Genomic DNA, 18985 nt, shown 5'->3' with positions numbered 1-18985 from the left:
CTATATAGGTGTCATGTCTAGACAGACAAATGTAAAAAAAATTAAAAGTTTTATATTTGTAGAGAAAAATTCAAACTTACCAAATTATTTTAAATTGTATTAGCAGGTCTAAGTTGTCCAAACGCTGGAAATCAGCCACAAATATCTGATTGGTGCATCTCTAGTAATATTTGTTTTGTAAAGCCACTAAAACAACAGTTTCCATTTTTAAATAATTTAACTACTACAGGAAAATAAAAGACACCAGATTATAGAACTCAGTATTTATTTATTTTTTTTTACAATAAAACATTCCATCACAATTCAAATAAAAGTCCACCCAAAGAAAATTCCCCTAATCTGTAAACCTATGATTTTGATTTAAATATTATGTAACAAACAATTCTCTCCCAATGCAAAAACAGAAGCATAATCTAATAATAACAATAATTACATAGCGGTTGTAATGTGAAATACAATAAGGTGAGAAATGTCCCCATTAATGCGAATTTCCTCGTCTCTTCATTGTAATCACAAGAAGTTTTGCTTTGAGCTTTGGAAGAAAGAGGCTTCAGCTGAGATCTGGATCACAGGATTAACAAAAAAAAAACAAACTGAATCCTAAACATCACTGATGATGGACACAAAAAGAGCAGATAAACAGTTTACTAACCACTCTATAGATAAAGCAGTAAGTTATAGGAAAGTAAACCAAATCATACTGGTGTAATGCTTTAGTTATTGTTAGTTGGCTATTGAAAAGACATGATAACATGGTTACATTATTTTACACCGCTTCCCCAGACACGTGTACCGACTTAGCTCTGAGACGACTATATGAAGTGAACATGCAGCTGAATAATGACGCAGAACCTGCAGCTGTAATCACCGTTACTTTGACTCTTCTGACTTATCTACATCATGGTTCGATTCTTTAAATACTGATTCTGTTTGAGGTAAAGGAACTGCTTCTGCTTTTCAGCCACATTTAGAAAAACTAAGACAAGAACAGCAGCCTCTCCGGGACTAAACATACACATAACTCCTCTATAATATAGAACCACTTACATATCTGGGGCCAAACAGTTTGTGTGATAACATCTTCTGCTAGGAAAAAGTTACAGTATCGCACATTATCCGTCAAGCTGGCTGCTACAAGTCCCAGTCCTCCCAGCGTCCAAACAACCTCAACATTCGGCACCAGATGTGGCAAATGATGAGCAAACTGCTAGAACACAGCGATATTCCCTTTATTAGGCAGCTGACAACAACAGGATTTAGATTTTGTCATGATTATAACCGGAGCATGGCATTCTGGGTATGTTTGGTGCAGTCCTTAGGTGCAGTCCCGTAGTTAAGGACAGACAAGACAGTGGCTCCCGAAAATTTACACAACCTAGGCTGCGTTCACACTGCAGCCTGAAGTGACCCAATTCCGATTTTTTTGTCTATTCAGGATTTTTTTTTTTTGCCATGGCCGTTCACACTTCCAAATATGTGTGACCTGTATGTGATCTCCAATGTGAACGGCAAACGATCTACAAGTGCCCCGCATGAGCAGTAGAGGGCGCAATAGCGTCAGCGTTCTCAGTGTTTGCGGTAGTAAACATGGATGCTAACGGTGGAGCATAGCTTACACATTTGAAGTTGTCCGACCAGAGCAGCATATTAACGTGGTTGCTGTTTGTCTTCCCACTTGGGCGTATCAGGACGCAGAATAGTGACGTTTGTCGAGTATCAGTGACATAAGTCAGATGAATGCTACCTGGAGGTTAGGTCACATTTGAATCGGATACGTATCGGCCTGGGTGGCACTCTAAAAACATCAGACTTGTATTGTTCAGACTGTCATGAAAAGATCAGATACAGGTCGCATTACGGCAAAAAAAAAAAAAAAAAAGAAAATCGGAATTGGGTCACTTCAGGCTGCAGTGTTAACACAGCCTAGTCACAATGACAGGTTTTTGTGACATTAAAATATGAGACCATGAACATTTTCCCCTCTAAATGTGACGGGAATCCTGCAGAGTTCAACTGAATTTAGAAAACCTGGTTACAACAGTTTGCACACTCTGCAACTAAATACCATTTGATCTAAAACCTTCAGACTTCTTCAGTAGGAGTAAAGACATCTTGACTTGCCAAACATTCTCCAAATATATGAGATTGAGAGGAAGCCATTAATCAGACATCAGAAGGTCTGTGGTCAAAATGGAACTGGTGTTTATGAGATTGTAATTTTCTAAGAATCTCAGTGTTTGGTCCAAACCTTCCGTTTAGAAACGTGACTCATCAGACCAAAACATTCTCCCACATGGAGGTAGGTCATTTTCTTTGAAAGAAAAATCTTAGTGGTCGTTTAGACCAAATTCAGACTTAACTGATGTTCGATGTACACACAAAATTTGATATTAAAACTGGAGCAAAAGGTCAAAGGGTGTGCATTCATGCAGACAAGTTATTGCTACTATTTTTACTCTTTAACCTTTCGAAACAGATTTGTTTTTTAAATAGTACAAAATATGTCACAAAAGGTGGAAAAAGTTTTGAAACAAGTCACCAAATCACAAAATTATGACAATGTGAAGCATGCACATCAGTGCGTCACCATGACGACGAGTGCAGCTCGATAAGCCAACACCATGCCAAGATTGACCCGAGAGATAAAGGTCCAAACTGCCATCTTCGAAGCGGTGCAGCTTGTGGAGCCACGCTGATAAGCATCAGAGGGATTCTATTTATACTTCCTGTTTGTTTTTATTGTGAAGACGTTGAACCGTTTACTGTCGAAGTAAATCCCTTTGACCGCATCAGGTGGATCAAAACGTTTAGCAGTGCCTCAAAAATCATGTGGTTGTGGCCTTTCTCCTAATATGACAGCTAATATTAAACACAATCATTCCTTTTTCCCCAAAGCTTTACATACATAATAATCTTTACCATAGAAATATATAAATATTATAAAATGTACTTGTTTTTCACTATGATCAAGCTTTTTAAACTCCATAAAATCAGTACATTACAGGACAGAGACGAAGCTTTAGCAACTTTAGGTATAAAAGTTGAACGCAAAGTGGAAGTTTGGCCGTTTATGACGCGTCTCTGAAACAAACGATGCCAAACTGGCTAAATGTGGCGAGTGGATGAAAATAAAAACCCACTAGACTGGATCTAAGGCCGGAACTGTGTAACAGTCATAATCTGGTGCTAATTGAGGCCAGTCTGATCAGGCGTTTCCAGAGCACACTCCACCCCCCACGCCGACACCCGGTGAAGGGGAGGGAGGAGGTCATTGTGTACCTTGAGGGGTTCACCGTAATGCTGCAGGACGGTTGGGTGACGGCGCGGCCATCACGACGTAGGTGCGTTCTGATTCTGGTATATGGACGCCTTGTCTTTCAGAAGGTCCAGACATAAATGGCAGCTCCAGCTCCCTGAATGACGACAGAGAAAGACGTGTTGGGAAATGTTTAAAAGTTGATGCTCCGACGAGTCTGGTGGCGTTTTATCAGCTTTACCAAGGAGAGTCAACGACTTGTTTATCAAAATGATGTTCAAGAAAGTGTTGGACTTTATTTTGCTGCCCCAGTCCTAGTGCATAGCTTTAATGTTTGTCTTTTTCTGATGATGCAACAAGATTTGGGCCAAAGGTTTAAATTTAACATCTGTAGTTCTCTGGCTAAAACCACATTGAGGTCCAGCTCTCATTTGCAAGACAGATCTGGACAGAAATCTGTGCTACCAAATCCCATTTATAATCTATATTTTTAAATATATTGCCCATTGCAGTATAAATCAATGTTTTCTCAATATTTTCAAGGATTACTGACTGTAAGAGACCAGCAGGTGGCGCTAATTTGTTCATATATGTTGTGAAAAACAAAGGTGTGGCATCCTAAAATCAATACCACAGATATAAAGTAAAATACATTGCAATTTCTTTTTCAAATTATTATGGTGTTGTTATTCGACAAACAAAACAATATGAATCGTTTTCAGGCATTTTGAAGTCAAGATTTAAACAAAAAGTGACATTTAAGGAGTTAATTTCAGAAAGACATTGAATATTTGCTTTGCATGATGAGGATGAAAGCTAATAATAGTATCCATTTTGAAATATGTAATCAGGGAATAAATATGTCTATTTCTTTATTTATTGGAACGTTATTTTGTGTTCTAGGACAAAAAGTGGGACATTTACAATAAAATCTGCTGCCACATAAAAAAATAATAACGGTTTACAGTCTCTAGAGAAGGTTTACGAGGATATTTATGGGAATTTTTGACCATACTAAAATGTTTTTGTATGCTGGAGCATTAAGAGTTCCTTATACTGGCCGAGGCCGACTTCTGGGCTCGACCAAAACCAGACAGTGTACACAGAGCAGCAGGATTTGTTTCTACAGAAAACCTGCTTTAATAACTCATTTCTTCCCATACATTACAGAACATGTGGTGATGTCAGGGTTTAATGCGGCGGCTCAGCTATAAAAACCCATTCCAGGCACCATTTCTGAACAAATCTGAAGGTCACATAAAGTCACCACTTCAAGGAGATTCTGATCATCCCAATTTATTTATAACTTTGTTACAAAAATCCTCTACCTTACTGTGGAATAGTGAAAAAATTTCACAGTTGGATTTATTGAACCAGGATGAAGTTCACTGATATGCAGATATGCTTTGTTTCACGAAGCAGCAGGCGTGGCTAGGGGCTGATGCTGAAACACCCACAGTCAAGTATTTGATGGGGGAGTGAAAACTTTTAGCAACAAAACGCATTTTGTAAAAATGTTTAACTGTTTATAAATCACATTTTGTAGAAAACGATTTTTAAAAAAGGTCTATAAGGTATCAAAATTACTTAGCAGTGTGCATATATACGTATATATATATATATATATATACGTATATATGTATGTGTATATATATATATATATATACACTTGCAATAAGCAATAAATCATTTAACCTCGTGGTAAATTAAAACAAAGTCCATAAATTTCCATTTGTATAATTTATCTTATTTCCCTTTTCTCTCTTTTTCTACCAAAAACTTCAAGGTTTCCCCCAGAAAACCTGCTAAGCCCGGTGGTTCTGGCACTCAGCAGTCATTCATCCAACGACCCGCCAAGTTTCTGAGTTAAAAAATGTTTAAAGTTGACAGGAAATTTGAAAATATCACTTCATAATTATGTGTTATTGGAAAATTGGAGGATTAATATCTGAACACCAACTATAAAGTCTTAAAACATGCAAACATAAAAAAAAAAAAAGAAAAAAAAAAAACTTAAATAAGCAATAAACAGGATTACCCTAGCAATGCTTAGCCTGGTGGAGGCACAAGTAAAGCCTGGTGGCCCACCAGGCTTATAATATACTAATCCTTACTGAAGCATTTTTAATGCGCCAGAGAGAAAACCGCGACAAATCCAAGAGTTAGTTTGACGTCTCATGACTAGTCAATGTCAATATTCAGGGGCAGCATAGCTCTGACAAATGGAGACAGAACCTTATCCAGTACTTTGAAAAAGTTAAATAGTTAAGATTCCTTATGTGCTCTTCAAACTGTCTTCCTCCATGAGAAATGTGTTTTTTCCCCTTTTTTTCCCATTTACAAATTCTAAGAAGAGTGGGGAAAAACAACAAAATAAAAGGGCGTTGTAGGTAAATGCTTTCTGTTTTTATCAATATATCAACATTTATCAAAGGCCAACTGCGATAAAGCTGTCCTGATACAGACTCTCCCATCCATTCTGAATTAAACTTGATTTGTGAAGATTTGGGCACACAGTTTTTGATAAAAGATGCTCATTGTCCAAAACAGCGTGTCATTAATGAAGTTACCTTCTGGAGGTTCAGACATCGGCGGGTTGAGACAGTACATGTGATAGCCTCTATCGCAGTCATCACAGAAGAGAAGCTGATCCTTGAAGAAACACAATCAGAACTCATGAACTTTCTTAGAGAACTTCTTTGGCCCTTACATTAAAGTCTGTAAAGGACAAATCCAGCTTAAATACCAAACATTATGATTAATATTTCTCTGAAAACTTAATCAGACTGCTAAATCCCATTAATTCACACCAATTACTGCACATAAACCTGAATGTGTGCATGTAAACAATTCTAAATGATGCAAACATCAGCAGAAAATATGTTGCATGATTCTTTAAAAAAAAAAAATACTGATAATTAGTTTGGCTGCAAGTATAGCCAAGTACAGAGCCTGATACAGGAGGAAGGTGCCCCACCTGTAGAAGTTTCCTTTACAACAAACTAGTAAAAACTTTTAGGCTTTGTCCACAAAAAATGTTTGTTTATTATATCCTTTTCTAAAAGGTTCCTAATCAAAGCTGCTTAATAAAAACAGGAGATGTAGGCTAAAAAGAATTAATAATTGCCAAAATAATAAACTAAACAGTTCTGGGGCCTCCACAGCCTGGGCTGCTACCCTGTTAAAGTAATTGGTGGATCACTTAAAACTGGGCAGTTCTGCAGAGCAATTCCTGCATTTCAGAGCCCAACTCCATACTAATATTAGAGACTCACATCATTTTCAGAGGTACCGCACATGTTGCAGCATTTGCACTCTATGCACTGCCAGCGATACGTCTTCACAGCAGCCATCATTACAGGAGTAAACTGCAGGCAGGAGGGGTGGCCTGTGTTCACCACACACAGTAAGAGAAACATTCTCACAGATTAGTGAACAGGTCTACTGTATGTGTACAGTATGCATGCCTCTTTCAAAAATCTCAAGGACGTACCAGAGCGTCCACAGTCCGAGCAGGACACCAGCTCTTCTGATTGGCCCGTCTTGTGATTGGTTTTGGAGTCTCCCAAGCAGAAATCGCAGTAATTATTAGGTAATGCAAGACCATCTGGGCCTTTTTTGGGAGCTGCTTAAGGGAATAAAAAAATAGTTATTAGTTACCAGAGATGCCTGCATAGTTACACAGAAAGTCTCTGGTGCTCGTTTCTTACTTTTTGGCTCCTCGGGCAGCGGGAGGGTCGGCTCGTTCATCTCCAGGTCGTCCTTCTCCTCGCCCTCCTCCTCCGCCAGGTGGGAGTGGGCGTAGTGGTAGCTCAGGCCTGGGCGGTTCTTGTAGCGCTTCCCACAGACTGACACCAAAATAGGAAAACATATTTTCAAAAAGAAGAAAAAAAAGCACAAATATGTGCAGTAAAAAAACGCAGTGAAAGGTGAGGGTCTAACCAAAGCGATTTATTTTATTACTCTCTCACTGAAATAAAAGTCCTGCTGTGTTTCTGAAGAATAAAGAGCTTTCCACATATTAAGGCTGCGGTGGTCTGAGAGAAGTCTCTGTTAGACGGTTCATGTGGGGAGAAGTGATGATGTGTGAGACAAACAGGAAATCACTTTTAACCCACAAAGTTTCAATGTTTTTTATAATGAATATTAAAATAGGAACAGCATTACAAGCTGAAGTCACAGAAGTAGAAATGGGAAAATACAGATGACACGTTCTGCTAATTTTATTTTTTTTTAAATGTTGCTTTGTAAAGTATTCATACTATCTAGTTTCTAATAAAAAAAAAATCTGACAAGTGCGTCATGCATTTGTATTCTGAGCCAGAACTTGGTTGAACCATTTTTCACTGAAATTACAGCCGTAAATCTGTCAGGGTATATTTCTAACAGCATTGCATGTCCAGGGACTGAAATTTATGCCTTTCATTCTTTGTAATAAAAGGCTCCAGCCTGGTTAGATTTCATGGAGAGAGTTTGTGAACACCAGTTTTCAAGAATTGCTATAAATTACAACATTTTAAACGTGAATGCGCTCTAATCTGACTCAATTCTCTGGAGCTCTGCCTGTTTTTATGATTGTTATCCAACTGGATGTTTTTTCCTGAATGTATTTCGTCAATCCTGGCAGACTATCTGGTCTCTGCTAATAAAATGCAACCACCCAGCATGATGCTGCCACCTACATATTTCTACTACAGTGCGGTTGTGCTCAGGGTGATGTAGGCTCGCTTACCACCACATACAATTTTCATTTTGATCTCAGCTGACTGAGTGCTTTGTTTCACTTGTAAGGGGCAAAAACGTAACAGATGGGAACTTTTAATAGCGTTCTTTCTATTCTTCCACAAAACATACGCATGTCCAATGTATGACTGAAGGCAGATGTGTTGACAGATTCTCCTTCTTGAACTGGGAATCTCTGCAGCTCCTCCAGAGCTACCACAAGCCTTTTGGCTGCATTATGGCAAGTGTTGATTAATACACAGATGGACTATTTATTAATTGGGTGACTTCTGTGAGTATCAACGTACAAAGGAGGAGGGGGCAAGGACAAAATGCATGCCACACTTTTTAGATTTTTACTAAAAAAATAAATAAATAAAATTACACATTTTCCTTCCACTCCAGAGTTGTGCTCCACTTTTTGTGGTGCTTATTATGTGAAATCCCAGGTAGATACACTAAAGTTTGTAGTTATAGTGAGACAAATAGTGAAAACGTTCAGGTGTCATGATTATGTTTGCAGGGTACGGTCACTATTTAGGTTTAGTAAACAACTAAAAGATGCAGTTAAAACTATGAAATTATTCAGCTCTTCAGCTTCACAGTAAGCATCAATCTTAATCATAAATGATTGGTTGGCATAATTCCAAGTAAGACCTTTACAACTGAGACGAAACCCCCGTCCCCTCCAACAATAATCCCTTGGTTTTCATGTGCTCTGTAAACCACTGAGATTAAAGGAGATTATGTGATACCAGGCATCCCCATCTTGAAAACAGTACAAAGATAAATCCGTGTGAAGCTGCCACTCTGGGAGGGTGGGGTTGTTATGTGATGTGTGTAACAAGTCAAAGGCTACACTTCTCCTTTCACCGCTGCACCAAGCTCTGCTTTTTTATTTCCTCAAAATGCTAACCACCACATTTCATCATCTGTCAGCTAAAATAAACATCTTGGGTGAGAGTCTGAAGATCTAAATAAGCACATCAAACCATGTGACTGTAGACGGTGGCTGAACAGACTGAAAAGGTCATGCAAACATCAAACTGACTCGATATCAAAGCAAAGGCCTTTAGAAAAAATAGAATGTGAAATGAGTGAATGTTCAGAAGGGTGCAAACAAAAACACGGACAAAAACCAAACTTCATGCATTAACTAAGAAGTTTAGCTGGAAAATTTACCGACACTCATCTTCAAGAACTAAACTTAAGCTGAGAGTTACTGAAACCTTCAAAATCTGGTTCATTACATTTGGATATGAGAGTCTATGTTTTTGGCCAAGAGAAACTGCAAGCAAAAGAAAAATTCCTCCTTCCAGAAAAAAAGAACAGTGACAGTACATAGAACTACATACATCTACTCAGTAACAGACAATGAGAGAAAGAAGTGATGAAGAGAAATCTACCTCTTTCAGAAGGTTTTGAAATGTGCTTTTGTTTGATAGTGTCTGGAAGAGAGAAGAGAATCAGAGGAGAGCACAGACAGAAGATCAGAGAAACAGAAACAGCAAGGAAAGCAAAACCGTTTCAATAGAGGCAAGAAAAACAGTTCAAGAGGTACAGATTCTCAATTTGAAGATAGGAAAGAGGTGGAGGAAACCAACAGAACAGCAACAAGAAGCAGCAGAACTTTAGCTTTGTTAAGAGATTACTGTCGCATGAGGACTCACTGTCACAGGCGTAGGGTTTGTCCCTGTCCTCCAACGCTGCTGTGTCCAGCTTCTTCCTGCCGCTACCCACTCCTCGACCCTGTGGACGAGGCTGGAGTCAACCCAAAGTCCGGATAAATGAAGAAAAAACACACAGTCAATTTTTACCTTCCCTTTCCCTTTGCCTCTTCTTTTAGGCGTGTCTTCCTCGTAGTCTTCGTCGTCCAGGTCATCCAGGAAGTCGTCTGGCTCGAGGATTCTCTATGTTGAAGAGAGGAGGAGGGTGGAAGATAAATACAGCGGATAACAAGTCCAGGTTGAACATCTCATTTAATGTCGGCAGTAAATGAGATGTTGGCTGTGAGAGCAGGAACCTTTCTAATCCGGGTGGAGGAGTTCAGACTGCCGGTGTAGTCGCTCTGATTGGAGTCTTCTTCTGACCCCCGGATGTCCGCCGGGGTCCGTTTGTCCAGAGGTTCCCCCTTCAGCAAGGCCTCCAAGCTGCTGCCATCCGACGACAGCAGGACGTCCTTCTTCAACCCCAAATCTAATTCTAAGAGTAAAAAACAGATCGAAACTTAATACTTTGCTTTGATGCTTCAACATGAAAGTCATTTTTTTCCATCATAAATGAAGTGAGGTATCCTGCAGTTTTACCAGACATGTTTTACCAGCAATGGAAATTTCGTTGAATTCTGTTCAATGACAATAAATGCTATCTATCTATCTATCTATCTTGCTGAAAACCTAATTAAATTGAGAGCAAGTCGAGCTCGTTGCCGTGGTACCTGACTTGACAGGAGGGAAGATGAGGCGCGGGTCTTCTGGAGGATGAGATCTCCGTTTCTTCCTCCACCTCCTGGCTGGGTACGTGTAGAGCTGACCCGGAGCCATGCCTGAGGAGAGGAGAGCACGTCACTGACCCGTCCAGATTGATGGACGCTCGGCAGGCTGATGGAAGCACTCAGACTAAATGACTCAGCAGCGGCTTCCTTCCTAATGGAAGATGCCATATCTGATCTTGGTGTGTTGAAGTTGTCTCTTTGTAGCATTCAGAAGAAAATTAAAGCTGGCAACACCAGATGCTAACCCAGCTATAGCGCCTGGCAAAAGTATTTACACCCCTTAAGCTTCTTATTTTCTTACTTTATAGCCACAAAATGATATAACTGCAGCTCAAAAGGGTTACAAGTTTTTTGAGTGTACATCTCTCTGATCAGCTTTCTTGTCCTTGCTGAACAAAAGTATTTCTACAGAATAATGCTGCCGAGAGAACCTCTTAGCATGTTTACATCTTTCTTCCATGAAAGCCACAACTGTAGCAACAACTAGTAGTTACGACGTCAACTGATTCTCGACCCTGAGCTGTTGACCTCTGCACATAATGAAATCCATACAAAATGCTCAAATACAAATTTGTGGTTGTTAGGAGATTAAATGTGTAAATGAACAGGTAGGAATGCTTCTGCAAAGTGTTTACATCTCCTTAGATTTCTGCTTCTTACAAAGGGTTTAAGGGCTCAGAATGGACTTTTGAAATTGGTTCTCATTGTTGCATCTGTGTGACGATAATCGAACATTTCACCCCCTCTCCATTGGAAGCCATTGTGTGTTTGATCTGAATTTTGTGGGTGTGTTTGTTTAAGCGGAAAACACCAGGATGGTGCTGCAGAGGGAGATCGGTTCGGTGTGTCTGTGTGAAAATGAACATCCAAAAACCACCTGACTGCGTGTCGACAGTTCGACTTCAGTCTGGTTGTGCTAAGCTCTGTAAAATCTCTAAGAGAGCAAATCTGGATTATTACCAGGGCCCCGGTGTCTCTTCTCCATCCAGATGTAGCAGTTGCTCTGAGCCACGCCGGTCTGAGAGTCCAGGAACGGCATCCGAACGCTCCTCTCAGCGCACAGCCTGGCGTTGTAGTTGTGACACTGCTCCAAGGCATCTCTGTAGTACTGCTCTCCCAATCTGAGCAAAACAAGAAGTTGCAAGAAGTTGAAATATTAAATTCATAAGAAAAAGTCCAACAGCGGTTTGGTACCATTAGTCATTTCTAATAAAAAAAATAAATGTGTGTGTGTGTGTAAGGGTTCAGCCTCATCAGTATTTCCTGAGGCTCGTCTCACTGCTGCACAAGCATGTTTTTACAGTGGCAGTGAGAAACAGTTGGTGACATTATTTAAAGTGATCACAGTGACAGGCCGGCCGCAGCAGCTGGGCCTCAATCAAGACTCCAAGGTCGACAAAGTCAGACCAGGTTATTTACGAACACACTTAAAGGGGAACTCACTGACTGACTCCTAACAAAATATGGATAAAAGGGAAAATCAAGGAAAAAACATTAGAAATATACAGCTATAGTTATGACTTAGACTGGATTTATTACTTAAATTAACTTAAACAAGCTCTGACAATGTCAAGTATTAGTGAAGTCTAAATAACAGAGAGCTGGATTTTTATCCACACTTCCTACTTTGTAGAAGAATTACAAGCAGAGTAAAAAGTTGGATCTGCAACACAAACTAGCCAAAAAGTTTTCTTCCACTGCAGGAACTGAGCTGCAGTTGGGCAAGAGACTGGCCAACTACCCAGCTACCGGTATTTCAGCGGTCGAGTCTACTTCCTTAAAGTTACTCCAGTTAAACACAGACCTTAACCGTACCCAGCAGCTCTCGAGTGGAAAACGCTGACAGTAGTATTTATTTGAATATCAATCATACAAAAAAAAAAGTTTCCAGTAAGAGAATGTCACTGCTCAGTTCAGAAAACTGAGTCATGAGCTCAACATTTAAACTGCACATCAGTATTTACTTCCTAATAAATCTGGTGCTGAAGAATGCGACTTGTGAAATGAGTCAAATGTAACCATTTACTATGTGTTTCAGTCATAGATTTACATACGACGTATCGTTTCTATTAATATAATAAAGTTCTATTGTGGATAAAAGTCTCTTAGTTTTTGATAAAGCTTCTAGCATTATCCTTTGACCATTTGACCATTATTCTTATCAGACTTGGTAGAGCTCATTTTAATTGGTTGGTTTTCCTGTAAAGACTTTGCTTTGAGGATGTTGTCATGGTCAGACCAGAAACAGTTTAATCTAAGCTAACTTTACCCATTTCTGAAGATTTTTGATCAATGTACAATTGGTACACCCAACTTTGTTTCAGCCATGGAATCCAAACTGTCACTCTCAATGACAGATTTGCTAGGATGACAAAGAACAGCCACAAAATGACAAAGGCTTAAGTATAACGTGAACAGGAAGTGACAACAGCACCATAATCTACAGAAAGGACAATTTAACATCAACATGAACTGGGAGTATAGTTCCCAGACAGAAATGCTTGATATATTCAAGCTTGAATTAAATGTTGTGCTTTCTTCTGGAGAAAAATGTTTGCGTTATTATGCTAAAATGTTACTAATCGGGACTCAGGGTTTCTCCCAGTGTATTGTAAGCCTGGTGGGCCACCAGGCTTTACGTGCACCCCCACCAGGCTAAGCATTGCTTATTTATTTAAGTCTTTTTAAAATGTTTGCATTTTTTAAGACTTTATAGTTGGTGTTCAGGTATTAATCTTCAATGTTTCAATGACACATAATCATCAAGTGATATTTTCAAATTTCCTGCCAACTCTAAACATTTATTAACTCAAAAACATGACAGGCTGCTGGATGAATGACTGCCCTGGCACCCAACCAGCAGGCTTATTAAGTTTTCTGGGAAAAACCTTGGGAGTGATTAATAAATTATAACTTGCATGTATAGGTTAATCCACTAATTTATTAAAATTCATGCACCTAATTCTTGCTTTTAAAGTTTATTCAAGCTTTAAGTTGTAAACGTATTCCATCTTTCAAAAACAACTGTTTAAATTACTGCTTAAAAGCTTAAAATCGATCGCTTATAAGTGTATGGAAAGTTTGACAGGAACTGGTGAATACAAACATACATTAAAAAAGTTACCAAAGCACGTTTTACATATTTTCAAAGCATTGCCGAGGTTATTTGAGGACATGTGTCGGTATGTTGTGTGTGTAATCTCAGTTTAAGGCTTGTAATTAGAGTCTAACATTAACCAGGGTTCAGGCAGCACCGCTGCATCATGAGGGAGACAGAGGAAATGGAGGAACGTTTGAGCTCACGCACACGCCTCATCAAAGCAATAAACTTTGCACCTCAAAAAGAGTTGCAGTGATCTGATCTAAAGCGTGACAGCCACAGAAACGTCTAAGCTTTCAAAATTAAAGAAAAAAACTTCACCGCCAGCGTTTCATTCATCAAAAAACTAGTCGGCCAGTTGTCATAAACAGCGTTGGGCTCTTTAGCTTGTTAGCGTGCGAGCCACCTAGCTGCGTCGACCGTTTGACCACAAGGACGTAACAATTAACAACACCGACACCACAAGGAAACTTCACACACGTTTCTCAACACATAATAGTGACTCGTGTGCGTAGAAAAGTACAAGTTGCGTGTCTGCTAACTTCCACTTCCATTCCAGGATGTAAAAAGACAGACACGACGCTTCGACAGCGTTGGCTAACCAAACTAAAACAGAATGCTCCCAAGCTAGCTGGCTAAATAGTCGGTGAATGAGTAACTATACAGACGGAATAACGTGACTGAGGTGAGCGTCACCTTTATAGGTATAAAATCTGCAAGGAAGTCCAGTACTTACAGTTTGACAACATTCTCAACAACAGCTGCCATCTTGCTTTAAAACACGGGTAAAGTGCCTGCCGGGTAATGAGTGCCCCCTGTCTGGACTTGTAGGCAGATGGAGCAGAAGCTTGAATTCGTGCGGCTCCTAGTGGCGAATAGGTGTCACTGCAATTATTTGGATGACATTTTAAAGAACGTTTAGGTTTGTTTTGGTTTGTTTTGCCCCAATGGAGTTTTGTCAATGACGGCAGGCTAAAGTATTAACAATTAAACGGTTTTGTATTTTATCACATTACAGCAAAAAAAAAAAAAAAGTTTATTGGGGCAACATAGGTGAAGGAGGTGCCCAGTTTTACTTTTACCTGTATTTGTCTCCCTCCGAAGGTTTCCATGGGGATTTGGGCTGCTTGTCTGTATGATGTCCTTTTTGCATTGCACTGTGTATATGTAGTTTTGACTGCTGAAATTTATGTATTTTTTTCTTTTGCTTGATATTTATAAACTATTTTTTTTTGTTGAATCCTAATAATATAGACATCCTTGGTTGTTAAAAATTAAACACTAGTCTGAAGAATCTCAGTTTGGACATCCATTTAATCTCTCTTTTTAATCTGGAACATAAGAAACCATGTGACCCAACATTAAAAAAACCCTCTTCACAAATTAAAATAAAAGAAACCCAACCACATGTGTTGATTAAACTGTTTTATTATTCCTAATATTAGATGTAGATACACAAGTCAACAAACAGTATTTTTGATTTGTAATGAAAATGCTCCACAGCACACTGACATCGTGTGGAAGAGTCTGGCATTACAGACACGTACCTGAAAAAAAATGGGACACCAGTTGTAATTTTTTGCAATACGTTGCATTAGTAACAGTAGTAGTAATAGTAACAACAGTAGCAATAATGGTCATAAGAGCAATTAATACAAGTAGTGGTATTAACAACTCTGAATTACAGAGGAAGGAACAGACATTTGTCAAAGGTACTGAGAAATGAGAGAAGAAAAGGTTTATCAAGTGCTGCAAGACAGACCACTGGATGAAAAAATACAAGCTCCCAATGGACAGCAAATATTCAGCATTCTTCTGAAAGAGGAATATAAACTGTCCGCAGTCTATATTCAACCACATCTAATACTCAACATGTAAAAGCTGTTTTTCTTCATCGATACCAGTACTCTTCAATCCAAAAACCTGCTTGACATCAATATTGCATACTTTTTATGTTCTGGTCAAAGCTCACCAGTAGCACAAAGTTATATATTTTTTTAGAAAGGATGCAATATGCAACATCAAATCATATCCAGTTGAGGACATTCCCACAAGACTGGAGTACCAAAGTCTTATTAATGCGAGTATGCGTGATACAGAGCCTGTGTACAGTATGTCAAGTATGAGTTAAGCTTCACTTGACCAAATTCAATTGAGTTCATTCACATTCAAACGAGCCAGTATGAAAATACACTGTGTGACCTCTGAGCTGGAGCGCAGCATCAATCGGATGTGGTAGTAAATGTTGGGAGAACGGGCATCACTGGGAGTCACACCACCTTGTCCAAGAAGGAACGGCGCCTCTCTTCCAATTTGTGCCAATTGCGTTGGCTCACATAATGCATGTTATGTGGTTCTTTGATTGTGGCTTAATTTCAGGCAACCTAAACTGAAACTGGAAGCTCTGCGTCATGCCTGGAATATTCAGTCCTACAGATAGAAACAGGTGTGCTTTATAAAGTTGGGGCTGCCTGCTCTTAACCAATCTGTGTTCAAAAGGAGTTCAGGGATTTCCTTTATCTAAATAGTCCTTGTTTGGACAAGGAAAAGAAAACCAGTTGGTTTAAAAGGTGAAAGTTGCCTCTTTGCCATTTTGTACCCCCACTTTGTACCTACATGTTGCCATTTCATGTCATACCAATTATCTTTATTAATGATTGGGACAAATCACTATGAAGTCTACTCTTGGAAAATGACCAACGCCCCTTTCGAGCTGATTTGTGCGACCATCCTGCAGTTCAGATCGACTAGGCATGGGGCGACTAGCAGTCTCAAGATGCATCAAAGTGAAGAGAAAACAAAATAAATCTCCAACACCTTCCTCTTGTTTACAAAAAAAACAAAACAGGATTTTTGAAAATATCCCTACTTGCGAAACAGTCATGGCATGAAAATGGACCTTTTTAAATCTACAGCTGAGCAGCATGTCTGTTAAGCAGCCTACTGCAGGCTAGCTACCAGAGCAGGTAACCAGACTAATTAACTAGCTAATAGCTCGTATTGCTCTATAAAAACCAAGAACAGTAAAAAAACTATAGTATTCTGCATGGTAAGCACTTGAAAACTAACAATAAGACCATATTACATATGCTTGTTTTAAATGTTGGTTGAAATTATGTGATACCTTGGTATTTTTAACTCTGATTAAAAATACCAGCCCATGCCTAGGTGTGACATCCATATAGGTAAATACTTTTACAAGTCATGCCACTCAAATACCAGATTTGTAGGGGTACATATACTGTTAAAAAAAAACACACACACACACAAATTGCAGCCACCGTTTTATACCGTTTACTTGGTTTTGTGTAAGATCAGGTGCAGCTATGAACAATTGTGTAAATTTGTACTAATGTCTACATCCTGTAAAGGTCCTTTTCATAAACAATATCTGAGGAAACCATCACCTAGTATTTGCTTACATTTGCTATGCTAGAGTGAGTTTCTCCCTTTTGTCTGCCAAATTACGTCTAATTGTTACGTCTAGACGTGATTAAAAGCTGATGTTTCCAGAATAAGTTAACATAAAAAGTAGATGGTATTGCTCAGACACGTACAATAATCAGCCCACATTGTCATGCCATATATTCAAATAATAATAAAAAACAAAATTAGCAAAACAGCTCATTAAACTACCTGCAGGACCGTTTTCCTCAGTAACTTGTCTGCTTGTAAGCAGAGCTTCTCATGGTCGCCATCATTGCATCTAGACTAATAATTCACTGACATACATTAGGTCATTGCCACAGGGCACATGGTTAACATTCACTTCTTTGTACTAAGAAAACTTTAAGACTGTTTTGAATGAAGGGTGTGTTTGTAAAAAGGGATCAGAATAAATGTAGTGTGTTCAAGTAAAGGTCAGGCTCATGTCTGGTTGTAGGAGAGCACCTAAAGCGTCTTCATCAATGCCCTTCCTGTCTTACTTCCACTCCCCTCGCTTGGAATGAAATCTGTCCTTCAGTCATGCTCTCATCACCGCAGTCTGCCGTTCATCTGCCAACTGTCCTCAAAGCTTTCATTTCGACCAAAACAATGGAAAATAGTTTAGGAGACTAAAACAAAGAGGAGAAAAATAATGTCTAGAGGAATGTTACTGGTTGCAGCTACTATAACGCAAAAGGAAAAGTAACATTTTCAGAAAATTACTCCAGTGATATTTTGCTTGTGTCTGGTTTTCGAAAAGCAACATCCATCCAACCGTATTTAATCAGGAACAAATAAACATGCAAAATCCACAGCACCACAACTCACACACGCTCACATTGTGTGAAAACTAATCTCTGCTTTATGAAGGAAAAAAAAAAAACAAAGTTAAAAATCAAGCAGAAAAGATCACTCAAAAGAAATAATCAAATGCAGGCAAAATCGGAGATAAACAAGAAAAAAAGAATTATAAGACCACTAATTAAATATATGTATATATGATTTTCCCAGTGGTACCTGTGATCATTTAACACACACGGCTAAAACTCAAGCTTTATTTTTGTTGCAAAACACCTCATAAATGTTCTTTCCTAAAGAGAAAAAAAATACAAGGGCAAGACCAACATTCTCCACTAGTTGAACCAAATTTGTTTCTCTCCACAACATAGATCAAGGTCATTAGCTAATTAGTTTTCTTCTCAAACCATACATTGCAAAAGATAAATATTAATAATAATATTAATCAAGTTACTAACATCAACATAAAAACAAACGGATGTTATCGCCCCCCAAAAGAGGACGCTTGTGAGGAATGGAAAAAAAACACGATTAGTAGTTTTCCTGGAGACTCCGTCCGCTAGGAGTCACTGTGAGACGATTCCTGCAGAGGACGAGCCGCTTCAGTCGTCTGACCTGTCCCATCCAGCTGATGTTACAGACTTATACTAACAAGCTTGTCTGACGCTAGTTTGGGTGATAAATGTGAATAGTAAGTATAGATTTGGAGAAAATAAAGTAAACAAGAGATTAAAACGCTGAGGGAAACAAACAGAAAAGGAAGTCAAAAAGGATTGAAGAGTCCCAAGTGACAGATCTGTTGGCAATTCCTCGGGTCCTGCATGGAGAGCAGTGCGTCTGTCTGACCTGTGTGTACCTTTCCGTCCGCCTGCCTCAGTCTGTGGAATTTTTTAGATTTTGGATGTTTCCATTTACAAATGTCCTATTTCTTCTTGCCAAAGAAGCTGAATCTCTTCTCACGATCCTTCTCTTTTCCCTCTTTGTTGCGCATGGTTACGCCTTCTCCTGAGCTTGGCGAGATGGGGGGCATCGTCATGGCGCGGCTGAGTCGGGGCGCTCCCGGCGAGTCCCCTGATGCCGATGGGATGGAGCCAGCAATGGACTGAATCCAGGAACTCATTTCCACCTTAAAAAAAAAAGAAAAGAAAAAAAACAATAAAGGTTTTATTATACCTCATCATTCATATAA

The 18985-nt window shown here is 39.1% G+C and overlaps 2 protein-coding genes across 10 annotated transcripts in view; both read right to left on the bottom strand.

Annotated features, from left to right (window-relative positions):
• Positions 1-248: 248 nt before the first annotated feature.
• On the bottom strand, positions 249-14455 carry dpf2 (double PHD fingers 2). Of its 5 annotated transcripts, none has more exons than XM_028031661.1 (12): positions 14309-14455; positions 11433-11593; positions 10416-10523; positions 10002-10180; positions 9796-9888; positions 9649-9727; positions 9385-9426; positions 6967-7104; positions 6750-6884; positions 6532-6644; positions 5827-5908; positions 249-3413 (listed from the first exon to the last, which is right to left on the bottom strand). In XM_028031661.1, the coding sequence occupies exons 1-12, from the start codon at positions 14338-14340 to the stop codon at positions 3331-3333; spliced, it is 1245 nt and encodes a 414-aa protein (XP_027887462.1). In that variant the 5' UTR covers positions 14341-14455; the 3' UTR covers positions 249-3330. The 5 variants fall into 5 exon arrangements, with proteins under 5 accessions (XP_027887462.1, XP_027887464.1, XP_027887463.1 ...); XM_028031663.1 differs by having other exon boundaries at positions 5827-5902; XM_028031662.1 differs by having other exon boundaries at positions 6750-6881.
• A 527-nt stretch (positions 14456-14982) lies between these two features.
• The window catches only part of sptbn2 (spectrin, beta, non-erythrocytic 2), a 56723-nt gene continuing 52720 nt past the window's right edge, over positions 14983-18985 (bottom strand). For all 5 annotated transcript variants that reach the window (XM_028032421.1, XM_028032422.1, XM_028032424.1 and 2 more), the window contains one exon: positions 14983-18922. In XM_028032421.1, coding sequence (XP_027888222.1) covers positions 18719-18922 — 204 coding nt within the window. In that variant the 3' untranslated portion in view covers positions 14983-18718. The remainder of the gene's footprint in view (positions 18923-18985) is intronic.

This window comes from Xiphophorus couchianus, chromosome 11 (genome assembly GCF_001444195.1).
Source record: "Xiphophorus couchianus chromosome 11, X_couchianus-1.0, whole genome shotgun sequence".
Lineage (NCBI taxonomy): Eukaryota > Metazoa > Chordata > Actinopteri > Cyprinodontiformes > Poeciliidae > Xiphophorus > Xiphophorus couchianus.
Note: the sequence above shows the minus strand (reverse complement) of the source record. Positions and strands in the feature narration are given on the sequence as shown.